The sequence below is a fragment of the Pleurodeles waltl genome, chromosome 9 (genome assembly GCF_031143425.1).
Source record: "Pleurodeles waltl isolate 20211129_DDA chromosome 9, aPleWal1.hap1.20221129, whole genome shotgun sequence".
NCBI classification, from domain to species: domain Eukaryota; kingdom Metazoa; phylum Chordata; class Amphibia; order Caudata; family Salamandridae; genus Pleurodeles; species Pleurodeles waltl.
This window is the reverse complement of record NC_090448.1, coordinates 333,497,709-333,520,394: the sequence shown is the minus strand read 5'-3', so window position 1 is coordinate 333,520,394 and position 22,686 is coordinate 333,497,709. Positions and strand designations below refer to the sequence as shown.

The 22,686-nt window shown below is 44.4% G+C and overlaps 1 protein-coding gene across 2 annotated transcripts in view; it reads right to left on the bottom strand.

Annotated features, from left to right (window-relative positions):
* RNF123 (ring finger protein 123) overlaps positions 1-22,686 on the bottom strand; it is a 1,441,353-nt gene that overhangs the window by 803,924 nt on the left and 614,743 nt on the right. For both annotated transcript variants that reach the window (XM_069206868.1, XM_069206867.1), the window contains exons 21-22: positions 12,273-12,374; positions 7,434-7,540 (exon numbers count right to left, since the gene is read on the bottom strand). In XM_069206868.1, coding sequence (XP_069062969.1) covers positions 7,434-7,540; positions 12,273-12,374 — 209 coding nt within the window. The remainder of the gene's footprint in view (positions 1-7,433; positions 7,541-12,272; positions 12,375-22,686) is intronic.

The window sequence follows — 22,686 nt, the reverse complement described above, 5'->3', positions numbered from 1 at the left end:
TACCTATTTGGAGGAGAGTCTGTGATTAGACTCAAACCAGCAAGTCCTGCAGGACTGAGCTGGCAAAATGCCCTTCTCTGTGAACCTGACAGTCTAAACAATAGTTCTTTGTGTATATATGGTGACACCCCTGCGTAGCCACTTGACAGATGTCTAGGATAGGGACACCCTGCGTTTATTGCAGGGGTAATGACTTTGGTCCTGGTAGAGTAGGAACACAGTCTTTCAAGAGCCTACTTTTTAGCCAGTGCATAGCAGATCTTAATATAGAGCACAAACCAGCGGGAGATGGTCCTCTTCTGTATAGCCTTGCCTTTTGTCACTCTATCAAACCCCACAAAGACCAGATTCCCCTACTTGGTGTTCTTAAGTATGACCTATGTAGCAGATCAATGCTCTCTTGAGGTTGAAGCAACGGAGTCTACTCTTCTTTAGAAGGGGGAGGCAGAGCACAGAACGTTGGCAATGTAATATTTTAACTGACGTTGAATGGTGTTGCAACCTTAGGCAAAAAAATATGCCTGTGTATACAAAACCAATTTTTCTGGAAAGAAAGTGGTGTACAGCGGATTATTTTAGACAACTTGAAGCCCATGCTATGGTGACAAGGAACATTGTCTTGAGGATGAGAAGCTGCAAGAAGCAGCTGTGAAGTGGCTCAAAGGGAGTGCACATCAGAAAAATGAAGACCAAGATACAGCCCCACTGCAGCATGACAACAGGAAAGATAGGAAATAAATGTAAATCTTTTAAAAAAAAGTGCAGTGCAACTGGAGACTTAAACAAAGAAGGCTGATCCAGTAACTGCAAAAAAGCAGAAAGACACAAACATTACTCTTTCACTGACCCAAAGCAATGCTTTGTTAGGCTAGGGCTAAAACAAACAACAAAATATCAGATAATGTGACCTGAAAGGGGACAATCTGGCATGTGCTGCACCAAAGGAAAAACTTGTCCCATCAACGGCATAAATAACGTTTGTTGAGGCACACCTGGTGGCCAAGATGACATCAACCACATCCAGAGGAAGGTTGAAGGTGTTCAGCTGTTGACGCTCAACCTCCAAGCATGAAGGGGGAGACTGAGACAGCCCAGGTGCAGAACCTTGACCTGCTGCTGCAACAGCAGATTCTCCTAGACGGGTAGCCTGATAGGAAGACAGATGCTTAGGTCCAGGTGTTATGGATGCCATACTCTCTGTGCCCAACACAAAGCTACTTGGATGATTTGTGCACGGTTGGTCCTGATCTTCTTGAGCACTCGGGGCAAGAGGTATCAGTGAACAACTTACTTACCTTTGGTAATGATTTTTGGGAGAGACTATCTAGTTGCAGATTCCTCACCATAAGACATTCCTAGGAATCACACTGGATCCAGAAAATCTTCAGCAGTACCTCTGAGTACTCGTAGGTGGCATTGTTCAGCATAAGGTGGGCAGTAACGTCATGGTGCCCATATAAGCATCATCCTGGATCGCACACCTCAGTTTTTTTTGTGACTAGTTCAGTGCCGAAAACACAGTTCAATGTAAAAAACAATGCCTAGTATTTACCAGAGTGCAGTGTCTAATGGGATCTTCTGGGTAAGAGCCCAGTTTGCAGAGCAGGGAGAAAGGGAGGGTCAGTGAGGAATATGCCGTTAGTACCAGAAAAAGAGTTACCTAAGGGAAGTGACTTCTTTCTTCTGATAGAGACTTCTAACTGCTGATTTCTCACCTTATCTCTCTGGAGGGGAGGAGAGGAGAGGGTTGAAAACTGGCCTAAACCAAAAAATCCCAGAGGACCAAACATGCAAAATGCCCATCACGATGGACCGGACTGTCCAAGCAGTAGTGTTCCGTGAACATGTGGAGTGGCGTCCACATGGTAACTTGGAAGATGTCCAGGATATGTACCCCACACGCTAACGTAGTAGTGGCTGCCATAGACCTGGTCGAGTGGGGACGCAAGCCGTCAGAGTGTTACTTCTTCACCAGTATGTAGCAGATCTTTATGTAGAGTACAATCAATTGAGAGCTGGTCTGTTCCTGCACTACCCTGCCTTTCTTCCCCCCAGCGAGCACAATGAAGAGCTGATTGTCCATCTAGTGGTGTTTGGTACAATCAGTATAGAAGGATAGAGCTCTCTTAAGATCCAAATGATGGAATCCCATCTCCTTGTCAGGATGAAGTGGCGCAAAGAAAGCAGGCAGAGTGATTGTAAGAAAATGCCCCTTTTTGTACGGTTATCGCCACGTTTTTTGGACTTATGCTGCGGTTTTTGTCTATTCTGAGACTGCACTGAGGCCTGCTAACCAAACCTCAGTGATAGTGCCATGACCTTCAAATGTGTATGTTGAATTGGCTTATATCCAACTGGCATAAGTTAACTTACCTACAAGTCCTTAGTAAATGGTACCAGGGATACCCAGGGTATGTAAGTTAGAGGGTCGCCACAAGAACTACAGCACTGGCTGTGCCACCCTGGGTGTAACATAAGTAAACTGAGCCTTCCAGTTCAGCATTGCTAGTCCACTTGTGCCATTTACACCAATGTCCAAGCCAAGCCTCTCCCTCTATTTTTACTGAGGAAAGAACTGTTTTCCCCATCGGAGATTACCGTGATACATGGTGACCCCCCTCAGCTGTGCTAACTCCTGAACGTCGCGACCAAAGTTGATTCACCAAGGTCTCAAACAACGTAATACAATAAGCCTGACTTAGTTCTGGTCATGATTAATGTAACTTTTTAAAATATGAGAATTTTACAAAGTTGCCACTCTTTTTCCTTTATCCTCCTGTGCCCTTTACAGTTGCACGTGGTATTCATCCCTTAGAAAGCTTTCTGCCCTTCTAGGCAGCCATGCAAACTTCCCCCAGGAAAGAAGACAACAGCAGCCTGTGTGGAGAGAGGAACCTCTCCCTGGCAGGAAGTCACACAGGTGTTTGTTCAAAAGGCAACCTTTGAAGAACAAATGGGGAACTCCCGGGAGAGAGGCTTCCTTATTGTTTAGGTAGACAGGCTGGTAATCTGGCAGGGAAGAAGAAACCAGCTGCTAAACTGTTTCCCAGGGTACTGGTAGCCATACCTCTGGGCAGAGCTAGGGAGGTCTGGACTTCAAAGAGGGGCTCTGCCATGTTGGGAATAGACAAAATGGTGCATCAAGACAAAGCTGGATGCCACACTTTGTAGAAAGTGGTCATCAGGAGGGAGGGAACCTCATAGCCCATTTGCTATCAACTGCATCGTACCCAGAGGGCATTTTCTGAGCATAAAAGGGCATCCCATACTCAGATCTCGACTGGACTGGAACATGGACTGAAGAAGGATTGCCCTGCTTGACCAACGGACCCACAAAGATAGGCAGCACAGTTGTGGACCTCAGCTGCTGAATCAGAGTATCAAAGGTGGAGGAACTGGGTCTGCTGTGTCCTGCTTGTGGAGAAGTCATCTCTGGAGCCCAGCTGAAGTAAGAGACTACATGGGGCAGTTGGCTGACCTCCTGTTCACAGGGCCACAACAGCTGAAGTAGACTCTTGGGGTGAGTTGGTAGCTCAAATCTTCTAGCCACTGTTTTTCGTCACCATACTGTACCAGAGACCAGGACCCCAAAATTCAAAATTGCACCTGAGTCTGATGCATTGAGACATTGGAGGCCAGCTTGGTTGCCCAGTACGCAAATTACAGCTCCAGTAAGGATTCCCATATGGCTGTGATATCACGCAACTGGACTTTTGCCAGACTCAATAGGACTTCAAGGGACATCTATACTGTAGTCAAGACCACCTCACCAAGCTCATGAACAGAGGAGTAGCTGCAGAAAGTCCTCCCGTCTACTGCACTGCATCTAGGACATCCTTAGAGCATCTTTGGCATCCTGTATCCCTTGCATCAGGACTACTACCATAGGAGTCTACGGCAAGGAGATAAAGAGGAACTGACTGGAAACTGCTTCTTCTCTGGACGTAACTGTTTCTGTGGACCTTGCGGGTCCCCCTGTCTGGTTCACCGTCCGAGTTTGTCACCCAAAGAAACTGCAACTGCAACTGACCGGAATACAACTAGTCAAAGGTTTTGCTCAAGAGGTTTCTTAATTATAAATTCTTTGAATTTGCTGGTGCTTGTTCGCCGGTTGTTTAAAAGTGCATATTTACTAGACATTGCAAAATCTATATCCCTGGAACCATCCGGTGGATCTTTTTCATTGTGGTGTCTAAAAATACTTAAAAATAGAATCTATTTCTATAAATTGGCTTCTGGTTTCTTGAGTGTTTCAGTTATTTCATTTTGGTGCCATTCAGATGCTTAGTACTTGCTTTTTTACTTAGTCACGGCTATCTAGGGTTTGGTCTTAAGGTGTAACAAATGAAACCTACTGGTCCTGAAGGGGATAATAACTATTACACAGTGAGGTTGCACAACCTCACATAATAATGCACCTCATTACCTCAGTGATGCTTTTGCTGACATGGAAGAGAGTGGCCACTTTTTGAAGCATAACAAAGGCTGAAAAATTGGAATCATAGCCTGAATGTCCTGGACTATTTCCCCAGGGGAAGGGCACAAAAATTAACAATATCCAGAACAGCTCAGATTAATGGGAGCATTTGAGAAGGCGTTAAGTGTGGTATTGGCATATTAATAGTGAGGTTTGCCGTAATTTGGAGGTGATTGGTGACTGCCTGGGGTGAGGGCCCCTCTTTGAAAACCAGCCATCTAAGTAGGGTAAGGCTGGCACCACTGACCTCCAAAGGTGTGCTGCCACCACGACCATCACTTACATGAACATCTCAGAGTCCAAAAGGGAGCACAGCAAACTGAAAATGCTCCTGTCCCACCACATACCGCAGGTAGCACCAATGGGCTTGCAGGATGGGTATATGGAAGTAGGAATCCTCTTGCAGGTCCAACGCTGCCAACCGTGCTCCAGGGTTGAGGGCCATGTCACCTTGCCCAACCATAATTATATCCACTTGGCCAGCAGCCTTTCACCTGCCCCATTGACCAGCATAAATGGATTTCATAGAAGGGTGTGTGGCAGCAAGGATGACATTCACCACTTGAGGAGGCAGATCAAACATAGCCACCTGCCGCCACTCAATCTCTATGCTCGGAGGTGTCAATTACACAAGTTCAGGTGTAGGATCCTGCTGTGCTGCTTTGACAAAAAATCGTCTCAAAGTGGGAGCCCGACTGGAGGACAGATGCCCATGCATAGAGGTTCTTGGTGCTACTCCCTCCCGGCCCAATCCAAGCCACTAGGATTACTAGGGGCTGGTTACTCCTTTTAATTTTAAGAACTCACAGAAGGAGAGGCAGAGGCCAAAGGTGTACAGAATTCCTGTGTTCGATTTCAACTGAAATGCATCTCCTAGTGAGCATACTAGCTGAAACTCCCATAAACACAACCTTTCACACTGCCCATTTAACGGTGGCGAAAAGATCTAGCCAGGGTTCTTTCCACTGACAGAAGATGCCCTGTGCCCCCTCAGGGTATAGATTCCATACATAATCTGGCTAATGCCAACTGCTTAACTGGTCCTGTCTGACATTCAAGGATCCCATCAGATGGTTTGCGTTAAGGGAAATGTCGGACACTCAAACTAACTACATCCGGCCAGGACCTGCTCCGCCCTGCTTGCTGCAATGCCGCATGGCAGTAGTGTTGTCTGTGAGGACCTGCATCAGCCTCCCCTTGATGGACAGCAGGAAAGCCTTCAAAGCCAGATGAATGGCCTGCAACTCCAACAGAATGATACAGAAGCTGGCTTTTGTCAGCCCCAGGTCTCCAACCTCAGCCAGATGGCCTCCCCAACCAAGAAGTGACAGGTTTGCTATCACAGTCAGCTCTGGGTGAGGAATGTAGAAGAGCCTGCCACTGGACCAATTGCATTTGAGTAATCATTACTGAAAATCATAAGTCCCCTTGTGTACTTTAGATGACATCCAATAGATTTCCTTGGTGCCAGGCCCACTGGAACGTCAGATTCCATTGCAGAGCCCAGGAAGATGCAGGAGTCCTCAGAGCTGCTCTCACCAGGATCTAGGGCAAGTCTGAAACACTGGGATTATAGATTGAACGTCCTGGACTTGTTCCAGCGAAGGGAAGGCCTTGAACTGCACAGTGTCCAGTACTGCTCCAATAAATAGCAATCTCTGAGAAAGAGTCACATGTGACTTTGTCTCATTGACCCTGAACCCCACCAATGTCAAGAGGTTTGTGGGTGTCTTCCTTCAATAGCTAGTCACCATGGTACAGGAAAACAGGTATCCTCAACCTCCGAGGGTGTGTTGCGACCAGAGGCATCACTTTTGAGAACACCCAAGGGACACTGCTGAGGCTGAATAGGAGCAATGCTAACTGGGCAGACCTTGAACCATGGGTAGCAACTATTGGACAGCAGACCTGGTATATATGTGTCCTGCAGATCAAAGGACACCATCCAGTCCCCAACTCCAGAGGAGACAACATCTGGGCAAGTGTGAACATTTTCAATTTGTTCTTCTGCAGGAAGGTATTCAGAGATCAAAGGTTTAGTACAGGTCAGAGGCCTTCATCCTTTTTTGGCACAAGGAAATAGCCGGAGGAAGAAAACTTCTCTCTTTCCAAGTCCAGATCCCTCTCGATAGCACCTTTGCAGAATAATATTCATACATTTTGCAACAGAATGGAGAGCTGCTCCTTTGAGAGTTGGTTGTATGTGAGGGGATGTCTGGAGCCCGACCCAGGCGAACAACTGACCAGAATCAGTTTGGAGGTAGGCCACAAATGTTTCCCCACATAAAGGCTGGCAACAGGTATAAACGTGTGACCTTCAGAACCTCCCATCTGAACCGTCCTGGACATGTGGAAGATTCAAAAGCACTGCCCTGCTGTCTGAAGAAGTACAACTGGACCTGCTTACTCATTTGGCTGACCTCCGGATTGACACAACAAGATTCTAGAGGTCTCCCTGCAACTCCCCAGCTGACCAGAAGCAACTGGACCTGTCTGAGCCTGTTGCTGGCCTCTGCTGGAGGCATTTTTTTTTTATCCCAAATAGGTAGGTTTTTTCCAGTTTCTGATTGACCGCGTTGAGACAGCTCCAGGCTATCAAGCCGCCTAGGGGGCGAAATACATGTCCGCTGCCATTTTTCTGATGTACATCTGTGGAAAAAGTTACATAGAATGATTTAGGGAAACTACTGACAATAAACAACACTCTTTGGATTAAACAATATAGAGAAAATTAACAGATTCATTTCTTTGGTTGGACTCACTAACTCATTGTGTACAAGTCATTGAAATTTAGGCTAAGTAGGCCCAACCCTCTCCTAGTTTGTCTACCCAACCCTTACAGGAAGGGTATTACAGCCTGTTGCGCCCATTGTGGTGCACTGACATTTGGTTCTGAAAGTCAAGCAGCAATCCTATTGCAAACTTTAACCCAGTGTTTACAGGCCTGAATGGATACCTGTGTTGTAGAAGTAGCAGACTCCTCATCTTCGTCCAAGTCATCCATTGTCACAGCCTGTAGTTCAGCAGGATCAATGATGATATTCGCTTTGGAAGCAAGGTCATCTTTATTAAGTTCAGACATAAAAAGAAAACAGAGGAAGGTTAACAGCCAGAGTTTACGTTTTGGAAGTAAGAATGAATAGCATTGTTTATGACATCAGAAATAGAAAGTCACCTTTTGTTCTCTACTAGTGGACTTCTCCATTCTTATTGTCTTTTTGTCATCCAATATAATTCCCTAGTGCTACTTTCAATTTCCTGCTCCTCAAGTCTTTCTTTAGAACATTCAGTTTTTTTTTTTAGCATTTGGTGGTACTGTTTTCACCTGTGTGTCCTCTAAGCAATTTAAATAAAAAAATTACTTGCTTTCGATAATAGTCTTTCTGATCAATATTGTATCTTGCCGCAGATGTATAACCTTTGAATTTCCTTCAGGTGCAGAAATAGTTCCAAAGTAACAAAAGATGGTGCCAACATTACTCCAGCCGCTGACGTGTTTTAAAGGATGTGACAACATGGAGCAATTTAAATGCCATTCCACACACCAACGTCACTTCCTCATCCTTTATTTGGGCTCTTCTGAGGCAAGAAGACAGGAATAGAGAGCCCACATAAAAGAAAATAAACCACAGCAGTACACCAAACATCCAGAATAGAAGTATAATACATTAACACTGAAAATGTACTATCTCCAGAGCATATGATCCAAAACCTCGATCTCAAAATGGGAAGACTGGTGGTCAGAAGATGAGGAGGAGTCTGTCGAAAGTCACAGTTGTAACCAGAAATATTACTACCAGGGTTAGTAACTTATACTTTTGATAGTTATTTCTTCTCACACATTTCTCATCTGTAAATAATTGCCCTAGTAATGTCCACCTCACATGTGGGTCTACATGCAACAAGAAATAAACCAGAAAACCATGGCAGACCAACTTGGAGAAATGGGTATCACTTCTAGCTTAGTAGTCCAATCAATATTACTTCATGAATGTATGTACTGACACCCAGTTCGCAGCAGGATAGATATTGGACCCCCAAGATAAAGACGAGGAAGGTCTTCTAGCCCTAATTAAATGGACTCTGCTGCTCCCAGGAGGAGCATTCTTCACTAAAGTATAGGAGACCTTGATTCATACAACAATCCAATGAGAAAGAGTACTTTCATGCAACACATCTCATCTTTGTTCACCTCCGCAAATCCCACAAAACACCGTTTATCTGAATGCACCACTTTGATTCTCTCCACATAAAAGCTCAGAGTGCACTTAGTATCCAGCCAGTGCAACCTCTTCTGACTCTTGGTAGGAGGAGGAAAGAAAGTTGGCAGAGAAATGGTCAGAGCCACACGAAAGTATGACACCACCTTGACAAAATGAACTAGTGAGTAGAATCAACTTGGTTTAAATAAAAATAGTATACATTTCTCTTACAGACTGCACTTTAAGTTTGCATGTTCTTTGCACAAGAGCGATGCCAGTTAAGCCTTTAGGGTTAACAATCATATTCAACAAATGGGCCTGAGATTGAATGGTGATATCATGTATATATATAAAAATAAAAAAAATCAATACTGTATTGAGATTCCATAACAGTATCAATAAATTGAGAAGGTGGGAAGAGATGGATGCCACAAAGACACGAGTTGCGGATCTGTCACGGGCATCATGCGGTGACAGGAGTCACACAGCTTGAAACCGGTCTTGTGTGACATCCTCGATGACCCAAAAGTGTCCAAAGAATTCAACAAAATGGTCGAAGTCAGTAAAAAAAACGACTCAGGGTAGCTCTTTCGGGATCTGTGCATAGACTGACGTGGAAAGAATAGAACTGATAGCACGCAGGGATGACACCTTTATAAGACACATCATCACGGCGAACACAACACCAATGATGCACGTGGGGTCGACCGACGCCACCTGACGTGTGCAAGGGTACTGCTTTAAGAAAAATCTTCGGATCAAGTCTGACGCCTGGGAGAAATTCTAAGGCAAGGAATCTACAACTAGAAGTCTCAATCAGATAGCAATGTTATGGGAGGGAAACTGTGTACAAGTGAGGGAACCATGCTTAAATACTTTGTAATATATTCAGGTGATTCCTGGTGGTCTTTGAAAGTCGAGACTGAGAGGGTATGAGAAGATTCAATGTGGGACTCAAAAATACGTTGGCTACTAGAGTAAAGCAGAGTTTGTTTGAGGAGAACTATATGATCTTATTATTATTGAAATGCGAGGCCAAGCATGCATACATCAATATTTAGAACCAGAAAGGGCTATTCTTTTATATTACAATCCCACATTTTGCTTCTGGGTGATTTTCGGGCAGAGTGGAAATATAGATCAGCCATAAATACTATCAACTCGAAGTTTAAGGAGAAGCTGTTAAAGCATATTTTCTGACTTCTCCTAGGTTAGACAAGAAGGAAGGCTTTTGTTAAAAAAGACTTGCAAGGAAACCGAGTAACACACATGCAGGGATACTGTAGTTAGAAAGTAGTACTTTACATGAAAGGAGCTAACTCATAGTGGACTAGTCACCCGGTAAAAGTTCTGGATTTTGAAATTAGGTCGCTCATAATGTAAGTTTTAACACTGTACTTCATTGTATACCTAAACCAGAATAAATATTTTAGAAAAAATAGCTAGAACGTAAAGTATTTTTAACACAGGTCCTGTGATTAACCTAGATTTTAGCTTTTGTAATCAAGGACCTTTGTATAGATTTAAGTTTTGATTAATGTGGCAAATGATATGTTGTCTGAATAGGAAAATGCAGAAACAGATTTTGTGATTTTCTTTCAATTATTATATTCCTATGTGGTAATTGTTTCAGCTAACTATACAATACATTTTTAAATTTTTATTAGGCTCATTTCAGATTGCTGAGGAGTGAAAAATTGATGGTCTTTTGGGGAAGGTATTTTGATTTCTTGTTATTCGTCTATTAAAAATGGTGATATGAATAGTTTTACCATGCCCCACTGATGAGGGTCTAGTAAAGCCTCATTAAAGGGCAGTAGGGGCTCAGAAGCAGTCGTTGCTTATTGGATGACTTCTACCTCTTTCCTTTTGACAAAGGAAAAATAAGAAATTTCCTTACTATGAGAACTTGAAGTGTAAGCCCAGTCAGTCTCAAAGGAGTTATAAAGTCTACATGCATTTTGGTGGTCAATATAGAATCCTGCTTCAGTATACTAAGTTGGAGGCAGGTTGTCTGCTTCGCTGGCATAATCCTGCAACTACATACAGTGAAAATATGAGAAAGGCATCTCCAGGGTATCAGAATCAGACTGTGCAGGAGAATTTGAGAACCGTGTAGATGATCTACAAGACGACTATCCTCAAACCGTTGAAGCTCCCTCTTTTAGTAGCACCACCGGTGTCTTAAGTGGCACATTCAAAGAAACCATGGGCAGAAACCTATGGGATCGATCTACAAAGTTTTTAGGTTTCACATACCCTCTGATTCAGTAAATCAGAGGGTGTTTCAGGTGCTAAAACTGTTTATTCAAATGTACTAAGCCCACTTAACTAGTTGGAAAAAGTTTTCAAAGTTGTTAAATGGGTTTAGGAGACCTTACCAGATAGGTATTAGGAAAGATTGTGTTAAGGGCTCCCATTTCAAAAACAGATTCCTTATGGTATTTCATAATATTTTTTGCAATCAAAATTGTGTCACCAAACATTAATATTTTACTGACACCTCAAAGGAGGTGGTAAACAATTTGCTTAGGGGGCAGTCCACGCCGCAGGACCACTTTTCCTTTGTAAATGTACAAAAAACATTTTTAGGAGTAGGCAGTAGTACTTGGGTGCATTGCTTGAACCTAAAAAAGGTTTGTAAAAAGGCACACGTTTTTCTTAAAGGAAAACAGGCTGCATTTTTATTTAAAAAAATAATTGCTTTACTTGGAAGCAATCAGACATGGTGGTCTGCTGACCCCAGCACAAATCATAATGGCACGCAATTTGCGACCTGTCTCATTAATAATTATAAGGCAGGATGATTGCGACCCACTATAATTCAGTATTTTGTAAACTGCCGTATTAGTACAGAGATAGGTTAGCAAAATACCAATGCATTTGGTAAAAGGCAATGTGCAGATAGATTTTATCATATGCATTTTATGTAAAGCTGGACCCCGGTTTCATTTGCCACCCTTGCCTATATTAGTCTGAGACATAAGGTTTGGTGGTGGCCGGCTCCAGACACATAATTGATGGTGGGGCAGTAGGTGCCTGAGTGGCTGAGTTTGATGGTCCAGAATCAACTGTCATACAACTGGCATCCAGAAGACACAGAAAACTTAAAAGTTGTCCAGCATGGCTTTCTTAATTTCTGCATTGTACACAACATCAGAAGAAGGTGAAGGACAGTTAGAATTTAACATTGTCAACACCGTAAACTGCTCAAAAGAAGAGATTGTTTATGGAGCCACAGAATGGCAGTACTGGCTCTTGGACTTACTCAACATGCTGACTACCTCCTGGAGGAAAATGATAATTGCTCTTTGTGTCATTTTTCTGTGCTGCTTTAGACTCGAAGAGAGTTTTACAGATGAGGGCAAGTAGTAGCATATGTTACTCAAACCAATACAAATTAAATTGTAAAAGTGTTAGCATATAGAGAGGAGCAGGAAGTAAGGAGCTACACCCACAGTCAGATAGAAACTGGAGTCCTTGCAGATTCTGAGTCATATGTAGTATTAGGAAGGTTCTTGTAACCTCTGAACTGAAAAAATAATCTTTATGTTTTATATGAAAGCATTAGACTGGGTTAAGCTTTTTCTTACCTTTAAGCGTCTTTTTGAGATGAGATAGCAGTCCACCAAGCCTCTGGAGATCAAAGTACTCCACCTTCCCATTGTAGAAGAGCTGAGGTGGAATGTATGCTTCTGCAAAGAGATGAAGTGAAGAAGGGTGAATGGGGATCGTGGAACAAGCTGAAGAATGAAGTGATAAGAAAGAAAGAGTAAATAAAGAAGAACAGGATGCACAGTATAAATGCAAAGGAAATATACAGAAATGAGCAGCAGGTAGGAATGCAAAATGGATCAAATAAAAACATAAGAAAATAAGAATTATAGTACATCAGAAGAAGTGGTGAATAAAAAATGTAATCTTCACTAGGTGTAAGCACAATACCACTAAACGCCATGTACTTTAGGTAGAAAAATTATCTTTTTCTATAGTTAAGTACAAAGCCTTGTAATATATATTACTTGAACACCAGACTGTGAAGAAACTAGGATAACAGGCCCACCAATGGCAGCTCTTAGAGGTACACTTAAACCCTGTGTTGATAACTTTCTTACACTGACTAAAAATTGGGACCTGAAAACAATAGAACAACTGAAGCGATCCAAAGGCTACAGAGTCGTTGCCATCCCTCCACATAGAATAACACCACTTTTAAACATTTCATAAAAACAAACTAGAGTGCTATGGAGTTGTACTAGTAGCAGAATGTGTTCTATACAAGTGTCACTAACATAGCACTAGAATTATTTTGTGGAGTAATATCTCAAACATCTGAGGTGCTAGGACATTCTTCTTCAGCCTGAAATATTATGTTAACCTCCTTACTTTTTACCATGGTAAACGAGGGTGTAGTTTTTCCATGAAAGTTATAGCTCTGAATGGGCATAGATTTGATTGTGCGATTACAGTGACATATACCAAATTTCAAACTCACTAACACTTTGTGGGATAAGCCTTAACTTCTTGAAACAGTTATCTTTGTAGTGTCAGGGGTAATTAAGGTATAACTGTTCAAATTAAATTATTGAGTGCACTAGGCTGTAGAACTGCAGTGCCCACCACGCATAATGCCTTGTAACCATTGTTTGTCTCAGAATCTGGAGAAAAGATCTTGCAATCATCAGTGTTGTGTATGCAACCACTATAAATGGAATTGTCCTAGAGATCCACACAGAGAAGTTCCCTGCCAAGCCAGGTTTGCCTCTAGTCATGCTCTCACCACCCTCCATTAAACACAGTTTGATGAAGGCAACAATCTATCTACCTTGTCTACTTCTACAACTCCCACAAAAATAGGACTGTCTAAATATGAGAAATAGTACAATTTACGCAATGTAACAAGTTTACATCCTCTCAGGGTATTCTCTTTATACAATCTACTCCAACATAAATGGACAAGGAGTAAAAATGTAAGCAAAGGAATCTGTGCAAAGTAAATCCAACTTTGCGAGATAGAACAAAAATATATATGGAGGATCTGACCAAAGTGCTGAATTTGTCCTAACCTGCAAAGCCAGTTGGAAAATTAACACCAGGCTCAATTTCCACTAAGGTGACACAAGGAGTTTAGGGGGAAACGTGTTCTGAAAGACTTTTAAGAACTTCTTTACACATAGCTTTTGCAAGGCACTTACCCCAGACACCACTTAACCCAAAGTAGTAAGAACCTCATAGGAAAGTGAATTCAATAAGCATGCCATTAAGTCATGGAACCTTATCCTTCTGTGTTCCCAAACACATTTGGAAAAGAAAGACATTATGACCAAAAGAAGTCCTTTGATAGAGATTAGTTTACTAGGGTGAGCATGCCAGCCTATAAGGTTGTAGAAAGCATCAGAACCAGGTACAAATGCCACAAGACTTCTTTTAAAAGCAGATCTTCCTTTTGCGGGAGTCACAAGGTAGGACACATCCTTTTATCAAAGTGATCGGAGTACAATGCTGTACGTGCCCCGTAAGGTGAAATCAAGATAACCTCTGCCTAAAACAACCTCATTCTCCAGACTGTGTGGTGGATTTGAGAATTGCCAATTCATTGTGAACATGCCGCCCAGAAGGCTCTTTGAAGTAAACTCGCTGAAAGAAAGGACATAGGGGGTCATTCTGACCTTGGCGGTCCATGACCGCCATGGCGGAGTGCGGCGGAAGCACCGCCAACGGGCTGGCGGTGCTTCCTGGGCTATTCTGACCGCGGCGGTAAAGCCGCGGTCGGAAAAGGGGAGCCGGCGGTTTCCCGCCGGCCCAGGGAACCCGCCATGGCGGCGCTGCTTGCAGCACCGCCATGGGGATTCCGACCCCCTTCCCGCCAGCCTGTTTCTGGCGGTGTCCACCGCCAGACCCAGGATGGCGGGAACGAGTGCCGTGGGGCCCCTGGGGGCCCCTGCACTGCCCATGCCACTGGCATGGGCAGTGCAGGGCCCCCCTAACAGGGCCCCACAGAGATTTTCACTGTCTGCTTAGCAGACAGTGAAAATCGCGACGGGTGCCACTGCACCCGTCGCACTCCTTCAACTCCGCCGGCTCCATTCCGAGCCGGCGTCATTGCTGAAGGGGCTGTCCCGCTGGGCCGGACGGCGGTCTTCTGGCGGTCGCCCGCCGGCCCAGCGGGAAAGCCGGAATGACCGCCGCGGTCATTTGACCGCGGTGCGGTCTTTCGGCGGGAACCGCTTGGCGGGCGGCGACCGCCGCGGTCAGAATGACCGCCATAGTCTTTCTGAATCAAACAATCAAGTATTTATAAAACCCGACTTGTCAACCGCAATGGTATCCAGGCGCTGAGGATGATATCAGTGGAAAAGACAGGTTTTGAGCCCTTTCTTGAAGTCTCTGAGTGAAATAGTACAATTTACACAATGAATGATAAAATGATCGATAAATGTGTTCCTCAACAGGCAAAAATTCTGAGCCTCAGAATGTAGTTGCCACTAGTTTCGCCCGCGTTTCACTTTCTCTAACAAGTTCACTGAAAGACAATGAAGTTCTGATTGATGATGCAAAACCAATTTCTCATTACCTCACTAAAGGAATAGCTCCTCACTTGCTCATTCAAATAATACACAGGTGTCGCATTATCTGTCAGAATCTGCACTGACCAGCATTGCAGGGAGAAGTGGAAGCAACAAGCATCAGACACATGGCCGACACCTCCTTTGGTCCAAGAAAACAGCAGTCATCCTCTTAGTTGTCTTGAGCTAGATGGATATGAGGTGTTTGTGTAACAGAAAGCTATGTGGCTTCCCCTCAACTCCCAAACCTGTCACTTAAGATCAGGAAGACTGACACCTGAAGTGAGATCTCCAAAGTTTCCACTGTAGTCACCTCATTCGTTAACTTGGCTGATGATGTAAAAAAAATTTTTTTTTCTCTGTGGTCATCCGTGAACAAAAAAAAAAAAAGAAAAAACACTTATGCACATCTCATGAGGAAAATGATGAAATTATATAATGACAATAGATTGTTTCCAGCCTATTACCCCAATAAAAGCGAGAGACAGCCAATTATGACTATATAGTTATTCCCCATCCTCTTGCTACTGTCCCCATATTCTTGCATGTTTCTTGGGGCATCTGCAGGCTTCATATCCAGGTTTTTTAATTAGGCAACACAGATACATATTGACCCTCCAAGCCCCCAATGTGGGGGCTATTGCCTGTCACCACAGACATGATATATTTCTCTTGCCTATCACTAAGCCAAGTCTCACTAATGTCGGTTCAGCAGTTATCTCCATCTTGGAGGTAAGGCCAATTGGGTGATCAAGGACAGCACCAAGCGCTGATTGAATGGAGTTCAAGAAAGAGTGGGTAATCACACAGCTCAATTTTTTGTGCAGGACGTCACCCATCGCCTCCCCACAACAAAGGCAGATAGTGTTGATGGCTCTGTTCATTCGCTATAGTCACTGCAGGCTTCAAGTAAACGTTATGTACGTTTCTGAATGGTATTAGGTGGAATCATGTAGCTATCACCGATTCCCTAGGTCCCATTAGAGCCACTGCCCACTAAGCAGATTTCAGCTCTCTGAAAACACCCTTCCATGTCTCTTGTAATTTCAGGAAGGAGTCTGGTGTATTGATCATCATGGATTTGTATATAACAGATACCCTGGGTCCTTTCTGTGCCACAGTATTGCCACATAAGAAGTGGTGCTTTGGAGCCTTACCTCTGACCATAAGGCCATAAAACAGGTCGACAGCAGATGATTCCTGGATAGAAGGAGGCCCCTCCTGACAGTAGTTATATAGCCATTCTTGAACCCTCACAAATCTGAGGTCATGGGAGTGGGTGGTGGCCCTCATCAAGGACTGGAATGAATAAGATGTCTGTTTGGCAAACTGGTCCTCCCCATTTCTACCTGCAGAGCCCACAATGTATATAAAATCTTTCGGCGACTCTGATGCAAGTGGACAGAAGGGCATACTGGAATGACCCTTATCCTGGGGAATCCATGAGATATGGGGACTTCCTAGTAGGGCCCTCCAACGATGATCCAGCTAACAAGCAGTTTATAGTTGTCTGAACTGCCTTACTAACCCTCAATATGCACAGGGAAGTATGAATAGAGCAGCTACCCCCACAAAAGACGGCCAACATTTAAGGAGTGCCGCACACCTGGAACCTAATCAACAAGAATACTATAGCAGGATTCAAACTCACGCACTAGAGGCCTCACCAAGGCAAGCGGCAAAATAAATTTAAAACAAAACTACATTAAAGACTTGCTAGCCATGTGAAAGCACGGAGGGCAAGCAGCAACCAAGAAGGCCTCCGGATGCCACTCCTGCAGAGGGGAGAACCTTCAAGACGACGCACACCATGATGTCACCAGAGACTTCCTTCAGCAGGCCTTCTAGGAATTGAAGAGTGATATACAAAATGTAAAAATAGACATTTGGAGAGACCTACAGAAGATTAAATGTGAAATAGCCAATTTGAGAGGCCCAGTGAAAGCAGCAGAAAAAGGACTCCAAGAATAGATCAGTAATTGCAAACACGTACAACAAAAGGATGCTCACTCTCAAGGAACAGCACATCTTACTCCAAAAAAGGTGCAAGGACGTACAGCTCCCCTCAAGGAGAAACAATATCTGCATTTGAGACACTCCAAATGAGATTTTTAGCAGCAAATTTATAAAATATGTCCAGGGCCTCTTTAAAAGCATCCTTGACCAACTCAGAGTGAAACAAATCAAACTAGGCAGAACGTACAAAATGTCTGCCTGGCATAGCGCAAAGGCCCCATGCCAAACCCTCCCCCCACAGATTTATTGATACTAATCTTTTTTTTGAGGAGAAAGAAACCATCATGACTCAGATGCAAAAGGGAGGACGTGTAGGAAAGTGCCTTTTTGGCATGGTCACCCCCCCACACACTTTTTGACTGCTATCCTATGCTAACTTGACCGACTGTGTGCTGGGATCCTGCTAACCAGACCCCAGCACCTGTGTTCTTTCCCTAAACTTTGCCATTGTTTCCACAATTGGCCCACCCCTGGTGCACAGCTAAGTCCCTTGTAAAAGGTACCAGTGGTACCAACGGCTCTGTGGCCAGGGAAGGTCTCTGAGGGCTGCAGCCTGTATTATGCCACCGTAAGGGACCCCTCACCAAACACATGCACACTGCCTTTGCAGATTGTGTGTGCTGGTGGGAAGAAAAAGGTAAAGTCAACATGGCATCCCTCTGTGTGCCGTGCCCACAAACCACTGCCTGTGGCATGGGTATGTCACCTCTGCTGCATGAGGCATATGCCCCTACAGTGTTTAAGTCCATTCTTAGACATTGTAAGTGCAGTGTGGCCATATGGAGTGCATGGGCTGTGAGTTTGTCAATACAAACTCCACAGTTCCATATTGGCTTAACTAAAGACTGGAATTTTAGTATCAAACTTCTCAGCTCAATTAACTCACACTGATGCCAGTGTTGGATTTATTGAAAAATGCACACACAAGGCATCTTCGAGATGCCCCCTGTAGTTTACCGAACCCTTTAGTGTGAGGCTGACTGGTCTGTGCCAGCCTGCCACTAACAGACAAGTTTCTGACCCCATGGGGTTAGAGCCTTTGTGCTCTCTGGGGTTAGGGACACAGCCAGCACTGGGTGGAGGTGCTTCACACCTACCTCCTGCAGGAGCAGCAAAACTTGGTGGTAAGCCTCAAAGGCTCCTGCCTTTTATTACACTGCCCCAAGGCCCACCAGCTAGTGGAGATGCCCGTCCCACCGGACCAAGTCCTACTTTTGGTAGCAGGTCCGGCCAGATATTTATAAATACAAGGAGGAGTGACCACCTCAGCTAGGACCATCCCTAGGGTACCCAGAGCTGAGGTGACCCCACTCCTTGTGAAATCTTCCATCTTGCTTTGGAGGAGGATAGCAAATAGGATTAGGAATGTGTCCCCCTCCACAAAGGGAGTGGGCACAGGAAAGGCGTAGCCACCCTCAGGGGCAATAGCCATTGGCTGCTGCCCTCTGACCCCCGTAATGCCCCTAAATCTGGTATTTAGGGGCACCCCTCAACCTTGCTCTTCAGATTCCTGGCGACCTGAAAGTAGAAGAAGGACTGAAGAACCACTTCAGCAGAGGAGACTCAAGATGACAACTGACTTGGTCCCAGGCCTAACGGCCTGCCTGTAGCTTCAAGACTCCTGCTACATAAAGGCAATGCATCCTGCAGGACCAGCAACCTCTACAAACCCCCAGAGGACTGCCTGCCTACCCAAGGACCAAGATCTCCAGAGGAGAGCGGCCCTGTCCACAAAGAAACCTCCAAGAAGGACTTCAGATCATCCAAGACCCGCAAGTCCTGCCCACTCTGCACCCGACTCCCGAGTCTAAGTGGCCCACCAGTCCAGAGCAGGTCCCCATGCAACCAACCTTAAGTCCAATCTGGGTTGACCCCTCCTGACCAACACGATGGCGTCTGCAGCCTAAATCCAGAGACTGGCTCCGGTAAAGATTTCCCGACACCTAAAGGTACCCCTGCACCTGCAGCCCCCTAGCCTTGGGGAACCCAACCGACGTTCCAGCAACATCCAGTGGGCTCTCCTTAAATGTCCAGCTATTGGTCTTCTTCAGCCGACTCCCTGGACCAAGCCTGCAGCCTCTTTGTGACCCCAGGGTTCCTCCATTGAAATTAATTGGGCTCCCAATGCTGTGTTTGCACCCTGCACCCAGTCGTCCCCGAGCTGCTGAGGGTGCTTACCTGTGCTCCCCCCTCCCCCCCCAATAAGTGCGGATCTAAACCTCCTAGGTCTGAGCACTGAAGTCGCAGGTACCTACCTGCAAGCTGTATCCTTCTAAGTGCCCCGGTCTCCATAGGATTCCTTTGGGTGCCCGACACCAACTTTGACCTCTGCACCCGGCCTCTCCCATGTTGCTGGTGGTGTACCCTTGTGGATACCCTAAGTCCAAAGACTGGGATCCTAAGTTGAGTGCTTATCTGCAAATTGTGTTGTTACTTTTCGTCCCTTAGGACTGGATTGCAATCTATGAGAAATTGCAGTGTCTACTTTTGAAATTGAAAAGTATTACTTACCTGTAAACTATTTTACCTGTGAATTCTAAACAAAGTGCACTTGATCCTTGAAAGTGATACATTGTTACTTTATTACCAAAACTATCTTTGTTGCAGGTAAGTACAGTTTCAACAAAGTATATTTTTGATACATAAAACATTGACCTGGAGTTAGTCATTGCGTGTGTGCCTCATTTCTTGATTGTGTGTGTATACAACAAATGTTTAGCACTATCCTCTGATAAGCCTAACTGCTTGACCACACAACCACAAAAGAGAGCATCAGTATTATCTACTTTAGCCTCTGGGGATTCAATGGACTCCGTGCACTCAATACCGTATTTTGTTATAGTATATAAGGAGCCAGCTTCCTACAGGTCGTATCTCCTTTAATGGTACTTCGATACAATTGTTCTAAGACCTCTGTGCCATTACGTTGACAAAGTGCAGGCTGTTGCAAGCAGTCACAGATTGGCTGAGACCAAAAGGCATGCAGTACAGATGGGGCGATCTTTTTCAAATTAACTTTCAGTGGGAAGGCACCCAAAGAAGCTTATCTTTACTTGAAAAGGCATATGCACTTCAGGTCATCAATGGCCATGGAGCATCTCCTGCCATAATGGATGAAATCGAAATAAAACTACATGGGGGAAAAAAGGAGTAAGGCGATGAACAAACACAGAAGAAGAAAGCCTGACAGAATAAGCAGATGGGGTAACCTAATAGCAGTGACAACATAATTATGGCTTTAGCACCTATGGCACATGAGAAAGTGGCATACAAACTCAAAGGTGAGGAGATCATAATTAACAAAATGTGGGACACTGTGCAGCACTACCTGTAGTATGACAACAGAGGCCTCTACTGTTCTATCAGAATACGAGCATCAGACTGCTAAATAAGAAATATGAGCTAGGTATAGGCACAACTGAAAACAGGGATGAGAAGGAAGATCCACATGGAATCATGTACTAAAAGAGGTCACTGGGGGTGTGGGGGTGTAAGAGTAGGGGGGGGGGAGTAGAGTGTTGGTTGATCTTTAGGAGGATTTGATGGGTATAAGTTTAAGACATATGGCTGTCCGAAGCTATAAAGTTCTCATTCAAAACTCAATAAAACCCAGTCAAACTTAAAAAGATCTCAATATCAAAACAAATCAGATATAGTACTGCAAATTTTAAACTGTTAGGATCTGAAAATGACATCCCTACCAACTTGTTAATTACCACAGCTCCACAATCCCATGATACAGATTTTTTTAATAAACCTGGATTTGTTATTGAGCAGCATTTTTTGCGGGTGGCACGCATAGCTATCTGGTATAAAAAATGCAAGAGCAGCATACTAGAAATTCAGCCTCTTGAGAAAATAAAGAGAAAGATCCAAGTGTGTGTTAAGCTCAAATGTCCAGGAGAGGGGCCTTAAAGAACTCTTTACTCCTGCTGCATTAAGGGATGCCAGGCTGAGCCAAAATGTACAGATCTACAGCCCTCAAATGAAGCACACAGAATTGAGGGATGATGGCTTACCTTGGGCAGATCCCAGAAGAGGGCACACCTTACTGAATAACAGCAATACTCCAAGTAATTACACTAATGCTTCACAAGAAACAACCAGAGGGTGAATCTTTGGGAGAAGAGGATTTGCTTTGGATATAGTGCTTTACTTTCTTTCTGAGGTTTTTGGAAGAAGGGGCATGTCCAGAAATGATATGAAATATTATCAAGATGAATCCTAATTTTATTTCAGAAAATATTTGTATTTGATTTTACATTTTGTTTTAATAACAAAAGATTGCAGCAATGATGTAAATTATTAGCTATACAGAATGTAGGAGGCTGACCCTCTATGTAGTGTACAAAGCAAGGCACAGTGTGCAGGGGGTCCAGGCATTGGTTTACCGAGGTAAAAACTAATCACCTAATGCTCTAATTTTTGAGTTAGCTTGGTCGAGCAGTTCGGCCAATCTTGGAGAAGTGCAAAGCATTTGTTTTACTCACAGTATCAATCATGCAACTCACATATTCAAAGGAATAACTAGAGACCAATTAAAAATACTTCAGATTTTTATGTAATTTCTAAGACCAAGATTATCAAAATTCGTAATTACACACCTTAGGAATCAATGGAAAATTACCTTTAAAAATAGATATAAAATAGTACAGTTGAGTTACCAAGCTCTTCTTTTGCAGGCTGGTTGAGGTCGTTGGTGGGCACACTGTGCCAGTGGGAGAAGTTCCGGTGGCCCCCGGTTCCGGCGGGAGCAACGATGAAGTCTCTGCAAGGGACCACTTGGAAAAACACTGCGCAGATAAGTTTAGAAGTGATTCCTTGGGGTTCCCTTAGAGAGTTCAGGTCGCAAGGGGTGGGAGACCCTTAGGGCACAGCAGGTTCTTTGCTGCAGGGCTCAGGGCAGCCGGGTGCAGAGTGAATCGGTGAGCCAGGAGCTGTGCACAAGGATGCCTTTTGGAGCTGGAGATAAGTTGGTTCAAGGGTCGTTTGCAGGACAACAGGGGTACTCTGACAGGAGGTCAGAGTACCCCTCTTGCTGACTCTTCCTGAAGTCACTCGACTGGGGCTTCCACCTAATCCTTTTTCAGTCCAGGGCGGGCTAGTTTTCCTGGTGTCCGACATCAAGTGACCAGTACCCAGGGTACCGAGGCACGGTTTGGCCATTGAAGGGCGCAGTGCCACCAAATTTGGAACACTTGAAGGGTTTGTCTTCGTGGTCATTGGAGTGTCATTGGGTCCGGCTGCCACTTCCGGTTCGGGAGCTAGCAGACGGTCAATGAAGTGACCCTCACTGGGTTGCTGGTTTCTTTGTTGCAGTGGTGCCTCTACTCTGCAGGGAGTTCTTGAGCGTTTGGCGAAGTTCGGAGGTCCTCTGGGGTTCTTGTGGTGGGTCCAGCTGTCTAGCTGCTTTTCACCGGCAAGT